The sequence below is a fragment of the Eurypyga helias genome, unplaced genomic scaffold (genome assembly GCF_000690775.1).
Source record: "Eurypyga helias isolate BGI_N326 unplaced genomic scaffold, ASM69077v1 scaffold18999, whole genome shotgun sequence".
Lineage (NCBI taxonomy): Eukaryota > Metazoa > Chordata > Aves > Eurypygiformes > Eurypygidae > Eurypyga > Eurypyga helias.
The window spans coordinates 40,547-53,854 of NW_010271868.1; the positions used below are offsets into that span (position 1 = coordinate 40,547).

The 13,308-nt window shown below is 37.9% G+C and overlaps 1 protein-coding gene across 1 annotated transcript in view; it reads right to left on the reverse strand.

Moving 5' to 3' along the window:
• The window catches only part of LOC104515101 (bifunctional glutamate/proline--tRNA ligase-like), a 36,902-nt gene extending 24,773 nt beyond the window's left edge, over positions 1–12,129 (reverse strand). Inside the window, exons 1-9 of the mRNA XM_010158952.1 lie at positions 12,049–12,129; positions 7,565–7,664; positions 5,652–5,808; positions 4,327–4,466; positions 3,583–3,677; positions 2,626–2,752; positions 1,906–2,098; positions 1,352–1,523; positions 147–380 (exon numbers count right to left, since the gene is read on the reverse strand). Of these exons, the coding sequence (XP_010157254.1) occupies positions 147–380; positions 1,352–1,523; positions 1,906–2,098; positions 2,626–2,752; positions 3,583–3,677; positions 4,327–4,329 (824 nt within the window). The 5' untranslated portion in view covers positions 4,330–4,466; positions 5,652–5,808; positions 7,565–7,664; positions 12,049–12,129. The remainder of the gene's footprint in view (positions 1–146; positions 381–1,351; positions 1,524–1,905; positions 2,099–2,625; positions 2,753–3,582; positions 3,678–4,326; positions 4,467–5,651; positions 5,809–7,564; positions 7,665–12,048) is intronic.
• Positions 12,130–13,308: the final 1,179 nt, after the last annotated feature.

Below are 13,308 nucleotides of genomic sequence, written 5' to 3' on the forward strand. Positions count from 1 at the left end.
CAGAAGCCACTGTAATGGATCTGTGTTCTTAGTGTTTAAATATTCATTCATGCTGTTTCGATGTTTAAGCACTGTCCGAAACAGAACGCGTGCATGAGTCACGAGCGTCTTCAGAAACAATGCACCACTACAACCACGTAACATACCATCCATCCACAAGCCCTTCGTTGACAAACCACGTAAGCTTTCTCTTAGAGAGCACAGTGTTGTTGAGGTTTAGCCGGCTATACTCCCATATGTATGGTTTCCTTATTCCCAGGGCCTCAATGATCCAGTAGAATTGTTCGTCTCTATCGTGGTATTCGGTTGTTCTCAATGCATGTGTGACACCTTCAATACTGTCAACAATGGGGCAGGCGAAGTCATATGTGGGGTAAACCCTGAGAATAAAGACCTTCAATTAGCAGGGCAGAAGAACAAAGCACTTTCTTCACATGTAAACCTTCAAACTAAGCATAATTTATAGATTATATTTATAATCTATGGCCTTGAAACCTTTCAGGTCAAGACTAAAATAGCACAGACACAACAAACTGTACATAAAAAGATCCAGAGGGCAGTCATTTAAAAACAAAGTCTTTAAAAAAGTTAATCGATCATAGCCTTAATATTCAAGACAAAAGAAAAAATTATCCTACATTGTAGTGTTCTTTTCAAAACACCAAATGTTGACTTACAGGGTGTTTTTTTCCTTGAATATCAAAAAGAATCATTAGTTGACTGAATAAGGTGCAAAGCCTTCATGTTTAAAAACAAACCCTTACCCACAGACAGAGCTTTCCTATTATACACACATTAAATCAGTGTTTCCCAAAAGGGAGTTGCATTGCTGGAAACAGAGGTTTCAAAAAAGCACTGAACCAAAGCCTTGAACAATTGGGTAGGCTTACTTCAACGCATGATGTAGTAATTCTTCATTCTGCACAAAGACAGCAGTTGGAGGCAGCCACTCAGGTAAGCCGATCAGGGATGTTTTGTAGCAATATAAAATTGTAGCAATGTAAAAATGCCACGGTTCTGTTTAAGCTCCAAGAGCTAAATCAAACAGCTTTATTGTCGAAGATACAGTCATGAAGTCTTAAAACATGTTTTCACTCAATGCTCTTCATCAACATACAATGTATTTATGGACCAAAAGGGAAGTAATATTCACTTGACCATGCTGGCCAACTCACAGGCTTTAAAAAGTCATTTGCTGAAGTTTCAGAAAGTCAAGATACTTGTTACATATTCTGACTAAAAAATGCTAGCAGGTTCCAAGTATTAAAAGTTTACCAAGGAATGATGAATTCCCTGAAAAAAGGAAAAAAAAAAAAAAATCACAGGCCACACAAGGAGAAAGTGAACATACTTGTAGGTACTTCCAGTACGTGGGTGAGGCTGGTTTTTACAACGATAAAGAGTTGGATCCCTCATGCATCCATTGTTACTACTCATATCTATTTTTGCTCGTAGACAACACGTTTGTCCATATTCTGTTCCCTTTTTCATTTCTTCCCACATTTGTAGATTCTTATTAACACCTAAGAACAGTAAAAAGAAATTATGTTCTAAGGTATTATGAAGTTGATACAGAATTACATTGTATTACTGCGGTAAGAAAAAGACAGATTACCACCCTCCCCTCTTTAGACACTGGAATCCATTTTTACATAGTTTACATTTTTAGTATTTTAAAATTGGTAATGAATAATGATGAAGTCATACATACACAAGTTTATGGCACCTGTCTAAAGGTACACTTATTCCAGCCTTGCAGAACAAAGCTCTAAACACTTACAAATTCCTATAAGGACCTTAAGAGATACGCAATTAGTCGTCTCATCCAACTTTGTTAATAAAAATGAAGTTTTGATGCCAAGTTAAAAAGATAAGAAAGCAAGAGAGAAGCTTAAAATATCTTACAGTTGTTTCTGTGTTTAGATTCCATCCTTTGTTCACGCTCTGCTTTCATTTGTTCTGCAGGAGTGTCATCCACATATGCCTTCCCTTCCTGAATAAGCTTCTCCGCGTATTTCATTATTGTTTCAAAGTGATCTGAGGTATATGTAAATTGATCTGGTTTGATGTGCAGCATTGCAACATCTTCAAGAATAACCTGCAAAGTGGGAAACTGTACACTGTAATATTCAGGAAACCTAGTTTTCTTGATCCTTGATCCTCTTCATGCCAGATGTGGTGTTTTTAATGCTTCATTGTCCGGGAAGGATAAGCCATAAGAATGGTAAGACACGCACGAAAGAGGCAGCACTTACTAATTCACATCTTACAATTATATGAGATCAGACTAAGACAACTTAAGAAAGGGGTAGGACAAGAAAAGGAGAAGAAAGCTGACACAAATTACTTGTTACAGACTAAGTAGTATTTATATACAATGAAAACAGCATATTGCAAGAATTGCATGTCTACATACTGCCAAATAAACGCTGGAGAAAGTGAAGAATCAACTACAGGTGAAAGGGCTTTATGCTTTTTAGGGTAAAGATGATGGAAATTTCTTCCAAGGACAAGACTTAAGTGTAATAGTGATACTGCAAAAATAGGGTTCAAGAGTAGATCTGCATGTCATTTACGTTTGATTTAGCTACACAGTGAATGGATTTCCCTGCTCCCTTATCATACCTTTTCAAAGTCTTCTTTCTCTTTTTCTGGATTTGTGTCATCAAATCTCATAATAAGTTTTCCTTTGAAGTTAACTTGATAGTGCTGATTTAGCAGGGCAGCTTTGGCATGACCGATATGCAGATATCTAGAAGGGAAATAAAAGATTAAAAATATATGGGTCCCTAACGAACGATGTTTTAGTTAAAACACCAGAATTAAGACACTAAAAGCTACTAACATAATGTGAGAATGATATATGTTATACACATACATGCACAAAACACATAACTCTTGATATTTGAGTGACAGTTTATACTGGACTAATGAGAGTAAGAAACACTACTACAGAAATCACATGATGCTAAACAGCCAGTTTAATGAAGAAAATGCAATCATGAAAATTTTACAGCTCATCAGGCAATTCTCAAAAGAAACAGAAAATCAAAAGCTGGCTGAAAATTGTATTTATTAAATTGGCTCATCACATCTCCACTTTAAGGAGTTTGTGTTTTAGGACTACATACAGTCTGGCCCAAAGAACTTCCACGACACATCTGGTGTCAAGCTTCCAGAAAGGGAGACTGTCCCTTACATCTTTCCCTTCTCAAATCCAAACTTCCTTGAGAAGCATTGAGTCCTTTCACCCAACTCATGAAGACTGTATTCACACATCACAGCTCCTGTCAGTGCACACGCCTCCATTATCCACACAAATGCCATCCTTCTGCTTCCCCTCATCCCATGCTGAGCAGGACTATGTCACCTGCTAGCAACTAACCTCCCTATTCCAAGTTCAGGCAACACTGCAATGAGGCATAGAGAAGTAAACATAGATCAGGACAAAGCTTTAATTACTCTTTTGGCTTAAAAGTCTTGTCTGATGAGCTGACTAAAACCCCCACCAAAGCACATTTTTATCTTTTTTTAAAAAACCAAATTGAAATAGAACCTTCTCAAAGCATTTATGTTTCTTACCCACTTGCTTCAGGGGGAAACCTCACAATGACCTTTCCCATCTCTGCACCAGGAAGTTCAACAAACTTCCCAACATCTGCTTTCTTTTCTGTTGCCTTAAAAATCAACAGAGACATAATTACAGACTGCATTAGCTGTAAAAACAGCTATAAAACTCTAGATAATAGCTTCTGCTCCAAGGTCTCATTTCAAACCAGACAACAAAAAGCTGCCATACTGGACCCCAAATTCACCTCTTCACAACCTTCACATGACTCGTAGTACATCAAAACAAGATTAATTCTGGACTTTTCTGGGTCTTCAAATGCGATCCAGGACTGAAAAGTCCCACAAAGTTGTTTGATGTATTCCACAGAAGAAAACAGTTGCTAGCCAAGGTTATAAATCCTAGTGTTCTTAACCCGAATGCGATTAACAAGTTCAATCAACGAAAGACTGCCACCTTTGCAGGTCTACCAGGATCTCAAAATCCTCTTTAGAAAAAGCAAATATGTCTAAAGAGCAGCGACTGAGAGGTGTCATTTTTACATTATTCCATTTAAGCACTGGACTACACAACTCATGCCTTTCTAAATAAGAAAGTGACAGCTTTATTTTTAAACAAACGAACAAAATTAAACAGAAGTTTAATCACTGTACAACTGATTCCTTTTAACTTCTAATTCTCTAACATGAAAAAAATCATCTTATAGTGTATTCACACAAATAAAGCTACTCTTTCCAGAGGATCTCAGTAAATCTTACCATTTTAACCTTTGGTGTACCAGAAGCCCACTTGGCTCCTACAGACTGAAAAGCACTCTGTACCTCAAGAAAGCCATACCATCTCTTTGCATGCACAGGAGCTTTGTTTTGCTGTAATTGCTCTTGCCATGTGTTATTATCTGTGAGGAAACAAACCATTTTCAAACCATCACAATATAAAAATGGAACGATTACTGACAGCGATTTTTAAGACTAAAAAAATCATGATTTTAAAAAATCTACTTATACTTTTTTCTGACAAGACATTTAGCCATGGGGTCACAAGTAATTCTAAAGCAATTTAAATAAACAAACTCCCTCCCAACCCAAGACATACTGCATTCTTTCTTGGATTCATCAAAGCAGAAGGTGTGTGTGGTGGGGAAAGGGGACACTGGGGAAAATACACTTTTATTTGTATCACCCTCCTCAACATCACAACTTTTTTCAAGACAGAAATACAGGCTATCCTTCTCATGTATCTGCATTTCATGTTTTCTAAGCTTTATCAGAACCTACTACCTTTTACTTGCTACCCTCTATCTTGGAGGAGCTGTATTCTCACAATCTAATTTTCAAGGAACACAATTTCACTAGAAAGATTCTGACAGGGAAAGGAGAAAAAAAAAGGATGAAAGAAGTACACGCCTTTCAGGTTTTTTCTGAAGAGCAGCAATTTTGAAGAAATACTGAAAGTTGTTAGCCTTCAATCTTGATTATGTATTTTCCTTTCATGAGGAATTTGGTAATTCTGAATGGTAGATTGACACCTATCAGCTTTAGACATAAATCTAAGAGGATATAAAAAACCAAACCCATAAAAATATTTCATCAAAGCTTCTTCTAATCTTTCAAGGGTATTTCATAGGGTAATATACACCTCTTTGAATAATTCAAACTAAACACCAAACAAATTTACTCTACTAAGATAACATCACTGAAAAGTCTGTGTGTACAATTTTACTTTGTATTACAAAATATTTTGAATTATATAACCCACAATTTTGTGCCACAGCAAATTTCCGTATGTAGGAAACAGGCAATGAGAAGACACTCTTACAGTTAACACAAAAGAAGTTAAAATAATTCCCATCTATAATTGCATCCTATAAATTTTCACATATAAAAACAATTTTTAAAAAATTCTAGGGTTTCCTAAGTTATAGTGTTCCCATCACTAGCAATGCACAGGCCAAAGAAGCATGCAAATAGTGTACAGCCTGGCATACAGATAAGAGTCACTACCAGCATCCACAAAGATGGGAATTTGAGGACTCCTGATACACACACCGCAAACCAATAAAAGTGAGAAGATATACTGGTACCTTTCAGCACAGCCCAGACACACAAGTCTGCGAGACTGAGCGAGTTTCCGACCAAGTACGTTCTCAGAGACAGACAGTGGTTGAGCTCTTGAACGGCTGAAAGAAACTGGCTGGTAGTAGATAACTTAGTGGCACTGAACTCCAGCCAATGGTCAATCTAGTTTTAAGGGACAAAAGATAGTCAAAGTTACTGAAGGAATGAGAAAGAAGCTTGTTAAAAATCTGAACATTATATCCATCCACAAATACAACCCATTTAATAGCTAAGCAGAAAATATTAACTGGAACATTAAATGTCTCAGACAATAAATCACAATATATGCTCAAAGAACGTTTAAAATAAAATATACTGAAACGTCCATCCAGAACTACACTAAATGATCAAATTTAATTTCTCCCTTCAGGATATGTTCAAACTGCTGAAAATACAGACTTCGCTGAAGCTGTTCCCATTGGTAAAAACAATCAACAGTTCTTAGATACTTAGTTATCACACAGAGTATATAATGATTGTTACTATCCCTCAAGTATTTACATAACACATTTGTGACCTATTTGATCGCCATGGTTCTGCTACTGGACAAGTACACCATTTTCCCCTCAGTCCCTATCTTCTCTGCCTCATCTCCTTTTAGATTCTGTGAAATCAAATCCCTCCCCCACCTCATTTCTCTCTCCCATCTCCTGTAAAACAGTCTCCTCCTACTAAAGGAAATATATTTTGGTACATAAACTAAAAGAAAGTAAGAATCAGGCCCTCAGTTAATAATGTAGCCCTGTCTATAAACTGAATCCCTCAATCCTGTAGGAGCCTGTCTCTTCTAGTCCTCTGTCCCCATTTCATCTGGAAGCGTTCTGTAAACTGCATCAGGAATCCTTCCAATATATGCGAGCCGACGTGGCAGGCACAGATGTAATTACACTACCACGTCATTCAGTTCAGTCATCTGCAGTTGTGCTCCAAAATATTTGCACCACAAACGCAGCTGTCGCTGTACTTCTCAAAGAACAACTTTATTTTTGAAAGATGCAGAAGTTAAAAGAAGCATTTTATCAGAAATACCACTCTTGAAAGTGTGTTTGCAGAGGTCTCAGGGCTTAACTTACAGGTTTTGGAGAGAAAGTTTAAATAGCCACAAGGTAACGTACAATATTTTGAATGCCTTCCAAGCAATATACTAAGACAACACTTCCCTTGAGACCAGCTGTTACACCTGAAGAGTGATTACACTGCCTTCAAGTAGTTGTAGAAAGGAGTTGATTCAAGTCCTTCAGTTTTCTCCTCAAATTTCAGAGGAAATAAATTTCAATTTATCAATCTCTTAGTTTCAGTCGCCAACTAAAAGCTCAGCGTATGATTACTCTGAGCTAGACTCAGGAAGAATTCCCCCTCATTTCGTATCTACAGTTCCTACTAACTTCTCATAACCTGTCTAAGTAAGGAAGACCAAAAAAGTTCCCTCTTTGGCATGAAAGTTCTGGTGCCCTCATGGCACAACTAGGGAAGCACAACGGAACACAGGAATGGCACCAGCAACAGTCCACATACGTGACGATGCCTCGACACATTTCACTGAATGAAACGGGGTTCAGGGATTTGTCCATCATACACAGCAAAAACTAATTCAGGATTTCAATGTCATGCAGCGCTTCTGGTGTTACGCTGAGGCGCTGCAAGGCAGCAACTGATTGCAGCAGAGCTGAGGGAAGCGGAGAGGGAAAACTGCAGATATCACCGTCCAACCTGAATTCCCTTGTATTCGCGAACTGTCAGGTTAGGAGCTGCTGTTGCAGGAGTGGGAAAGGGCAACCACTTCAAAGCTCAGATTTCAAACAAACAAAATCCCCAAAAAGGCCAAAAGAGAGGAGAAGAAGGAAAAGGAAAATAAAAAGAAACAGAGATTCCTTCTCACCTCAGTGTGTTCCAAGAGATTTGAACCATACAACCCAGCAGAACCAGCGACTCTAGCCAGATAACGAGCTATTGAATTCACATCACTAAATGACACATGCCTAAAAAAAGAAAGGGACAAAATAAAGGTATAGTAAATTAGTACTTCCAGTTCAATATTAGTTGTACACACACAGTTGTAATATGTGTGAAGTAAATGCAAAATAATTTCTGGGTGAACCAACAGACTCGCCAGAATTCAAAAAAAAAAAATCTAGCAAAATAATATTTTAGCCCTTGCCTTTCTATCACCAGATGGAACAATAAACTTCTAAACATGAAACAATTCTGTTTAGACAGACTAAAATGAAGAAAATAAAACTGATTATTCTTTCAGAAAATAAAACTCTCTCTTCCAGCATCTGACAGAACGTGTAAGTACAACCTGAGCTACACATTTCCCAGAATATAAGGAGCTAAATCAACATTTGCTTTCTTTTCTTTTCAGACAAGAAGGATGACTTTGAAGAGGATTTCTAGAGAATCTACAGAGGGATCAAGAGGTCTCCACCGTGTTTTTAAGGTTAGCATCAGAGGAAGAAAACCTGTTCGTTTGTTACCCACCCTACTGAATTCACACTTCACAGAGACTATCCCCGGTTGAACAGATTTGCCTTTCTGTGCTTTACCCAGTCTTCTCCAGATAAAAGACTAATTTGTGTTTGGTTTTCCCTTTCTGCTGTTGAAAATTCTCAATAGATGGAGGCAAAAGGCCCTCCAATGAGCACTTCTTTCTGGGTTTTAATCTCCCTTTTCCACCTTACATACCAGTATGACAAAAGGTGCATACTGTCAGAAATCTAGCTTCAAATTCACCCAAGATAAAGGTGGACTTTTAATTAATATTTATGAAAGAGCTATGGAAGAAAGATGCATCACAACCATCAATTCTCCAGATAATACCCATCTCCACAGTCCCACACAGGTCCAGATTACAAAATCAGAGCTCCGATTGCTTCTAAACAAGCATTGACATCAACAAAAAGAATTCTTCTAAGTGTTCTGTTCCGCTCGGTTTAATGGACTGAATGCTACTCTTCAATTTCTCCAGGCAAGGCTTCGTTTCTGTTCTGCTGTTGTTCTGTACTTCCTGTTACACCCACTATGTCCTTTACAAAATTAAAAGAGTTTTGGTAGCCCAAAAAGCCTTTTGCTAGCTCAAAAGCCTTGCAAATATCAAAGTTATCAGTAAGATATAGAAGACTTCTTGTTGTATTAACAATTATGATCATACCCATTTTTAGTACCAATGGATCAGCCAGTCTCATTAGGTTAAATGCCCATAAACCTAAGGGACATAGTTCACTTGTAGGGTTTTTTTTCCTTCTAGCTTTTCATGCTTCTAGGATCCATTTATACAGAAGATCCATAAAATACAACTAAAAACAAAAGCCACAGTTGGGGGCTTAACATATACAAAGTATCTCCTAATTTCACACTGCTATCAGATTTTAATGAAGCTTTTTCAAACTGGGAAGAACAAAACACAACACATTTGCAGCTACAGAAAGTCTGTGAAATGTGTCTTTGTTTTCACTAGTTCATACTAAAACAAATATCCTTGATCACTGGAGCAAAACTGAATAAACATGAACTGTAACAATGTTACTCTGAGTAAAAAGCTCACTTGTGCTTAAAAAGTTGTTTATTTTCTTTGAGGAAAAAAGATCCTTTTCCACCCAAACATAGTGCTAATTGGCCTCCTTCCTTTGAAAAGTTTACAAAACATTACAGTCACTGTCTGTGGCAAACACCTGCCAACTGCAGGGGTAAGGAAGGAAGAATAACCAGGGACAATATAAGGTTACAGGCAAAGAGTGTGTGTCTCTCCAAAGCGACGTGAAATGCCACAAAGTTAGACAGCAGGGCAAATATTCGAGAAGCAGAAGATGGGAGAAGGAAAAGCGCTAAACACAAGACACCGAGAAAGCTCCAATTGTAATAAATCATTATTTGCAGGAATTTGTAACAAGCACTGCAGAATGGTTCTGAGCAGAGGTCAGACGTATCGCCCTAGGAGTAACAGGACTCTGAAGCGTGCACATGTTCGCAGCACAAACCAGAAAAGCTGTGCTGCAGGTTGTTATCCAGTAAGATGCAGGTGTATCAAAACACTCCATAAAGCCATCAGCATTTAGCAGAGTTGCTTGTTTAGGGCCTATTACCACATGAAGCTCTGAAGCTGAGCCTTCTAAAATAGCCTTTAAAATATAATTCATCATTTCAGATTAGCGATAAACTTTTCAGCTAACAACTAAGTTTCAGCTGGAAAGTTTGCCACCAGATTTTAACTGCACTTCAAAATATCACGTAGAAAAATAGCAATGTTCTCTCTTGTTCAAGTCAAGTCATTAGAACTAATGGTTTCCTGAAAAAAATTTAAAAATCGAAGTCTGAAACATCCCAAGCGAATTTCAAGTCATGCCAAAATAAGATAGCTTCAGCAGAATCGATGCCATGAAATCCATTTACCAAAAGCATTAGTTTGAGACCTGAGTTCAGCTGCTGCTTCTCGAGTTACAGATACACTTTTAACAGACTTTAAAATAGAGAATCAATTTTTTAAATGATTGTGCAACCGAGCAAGAGAGAATTAATGCAATATTGAGTTTTGGAATAACTTCTTAAACATAATCCAATGCCAGGGATGAGAGGACACTAACACACCAAAAAATTCCACCTGATGGAAACATGATTCTGGATATTATCCACACGTGACCACAGTGCAGAAGATGAGCTTTTGTTTTATATTTCTGACAATTTCCATTACAGCTAAAGAGAGTGGGTTTGCAATGCAGTGGGAAGAAGGCATGGTTATACAAAAATCATTTAATAAAATAAAATATTATTTCAAAGCCAAGTATATAAATGGGTATTATTCCAAGATCATCCCCATGTGTCACAGCAGTGTATACATACACGTGTATCTTTTGGTATATACATACACACACACTGCCTAAACTGAGAAAGGAAAATGAAACCAAACTCTTGACTCAGACTGCTTATAGGGAAAACTCTCTCATGCAACCAAATAATAACCAATCAACTGTTAGGTAAGCTGTATCCCACATGTGCAGAACACACTCTGAAAATTATTAATGCTGTACCAATTTAGTCCCAATACAAGCTGCCACATTTCTCTTGCTTCAGTTCAAAAGCACCAATTCAATGCCATCACTAGCCACAGCAAAAGACAACACGTGAAGTCGGGGATTACAGTAAGGAAAGAATCGTATCTGAGTTCATGTCTAACCTTTTTAACAGAAAGCGGTATTTGCCACCAGTAAAATGATCATTATGATTGAACTGTGACCCATCCTGCGCTTTGACTTTTTGCAGAAATACATACATAGTGACAAGCTCTTTCCCCAAGGTTAGAAGACCATGGAAAAGCTCAGTTGGTGTTAATTTATGAGGAACAAGTCAGGATCTCCACAACACAAGATAAAAATACTATGTTGTTTTTATAACCATTCTAAAGACATACAGGAATACCAATTTATGATGCATTGGTGGATTTAACAGCATCTTCTACTGAAATAGCTCAGCAAAAATAGATTTTTTTTTCCCCTGTTCTGTCAAAAACCAATCAGTATTCAAAAACTACATTTATAAGCACTAATTCTAAGTGTTAACATACTTCAGGTTAGGACTGCAAAATGTTTATTGAGTCAAAATATGCTCCTTACTGTAGACACAATGATACGTCAGCGGTACTTAAGATATCAGGATATCTCCTCGTGACATATCTAGGTATCTTCCCTGATAAGGAATCGAAGATGACAGTGCAGCTTCCCAAAACTAACAACATTAGTACTGCATTTCTGATATACATATGATCCTGCTCAGATCATAAAAACCACCGTCGTGCTCCAAACTTGAAAATATTTATTCCAGTGGCAGCGTATTTTTAGGATACTCTGATACAATAGATTTCTACAAAAATTTCCAGGATTCTTTCCAGCGGATGCAGATAAGTTCACTGGGTAGCATGGCATAAGTAGCCCTTTTCTGAGATAACATCATGCCTTCACTTATATGCAGCCACGAGCCCAAAATAATCCCATATAAGCCTTTAAAATTCATTCCACCATATGTGTACAAATCCAAGGAATCTTCTATACCAATCTTGCCTAATACAGAATGGTCTTGCTTTTGATAATCCACGGCACCTCAAAAAGGCAAACACCTAAACAATAAAGTGACTGGTACAGCATAAATGGTTAGACATAAGTGCATGCAAATAAGAATACCAGAGCCCTTTCCATAAAGATCATATATGGTAGATGTTTTGCTTGTGCTATAAGGAAACATCAATAATGCAGTGATGAATAAAACTCAATTCTTCTCTTACTCCTACCTGAAAAGGTTACTGTCAATGTTACAGCCATGTGATTTTTAAAACTGCTGACCCAAAGCTAGAAGGAGAGATGCAAAGTCACTTACTCGGACACACGGAGAATGGTTTCTTTGCCTTCTTCTACTGAAATTTCAACATCATTCTTCACATGCTCCACTGTCAGCAGAGCTCCTGTCAAAAAAACCAAGAGAAAGAGATACTGAACTTTCTTCCAGGAAAGGTATCTTTCACAGTAGCAACCAAACAGTTACAATTTCTTTTCAAATAGAATGAGGTGACTGAACTGGGTCCTTCATGTAAGATTGCACAGGAAAGAAATCAATGTCCAATCTCATATGCAAGAGGCTTCTTATTCTTGGCAATCCTTAGAGCTTCAGATTGTATGCTAGGCATTATCAGTCACCTGCAGTGAGCTCAGCAAGTGTCAGGAGCAATACATATTGCTTCATGAGAGTACTGTAAAAATTAGTCCTGTCCTCCAATATATACAGAGAACATAAACTGCCTTTGATTACTGAACAGCATAGTAATGAATTCCATTCCAGCCCTGACACACGCATCAAAGGAGACCAATTAGTGAATATACCAGTACTTTGTGAACAAGGATAAGACCATTTTTAGCCTGATGTAATGCTTACAAAAAGATCAGCCATTAAAAACCCAGAAACTCTATCCATGAAAAAGTGCAGGAAGCTTATGCAGGGTTTTCAGAGTAAGTAGTTCCCCAGTGACAGTAAAGGATGTCCTCTAGAAATAAAAGAATTATACAGTTTTTAGGCCACATCATAACTGGAAGACAGCCCTGCCCATACTCAAAGTGGCTTGACGCAAGCCTGATCTCGATGCTCTATAGCACGACGCCGCAGCTCAAAGAAAGCACCAAGCTAACTTGCCTGTATTTCTGCATTGGCTCTGGTCCAGAATCAGCTTGCTGAGCGTAACTAGAGGAGCCTGTGTTCTTTGCTCAGAAGCACGTACAAAGACAGCAAGCTTTTGCATAGGCAAGTATTACTTAAATGAAACAGCCAAAGAACGACACACCTTGAAAGGCATCTAACCTGTTAACAGCTTCATACTGTGCTGTGCGCTGTATCTTCCCTAGAACAACACACCGACTACCCAAGGCAGATGATGCTGTAAGCTATTAATACGCTGGCCTAAATACAAAGTACTGGAGCTAGGAATTCCCTGGGTCTCACCTCTACTCAGCTGCAAACCCTTCTCGTGGCATTAAGCTTTTATCAACACTAAGTCAAGGTTCTTCTTCCCATCCCCCAGTTATCCATCCATAAAAGCCAGGATGACATCCCTTATGCAATACATTTGTAAGACATTAAGTATTTTAA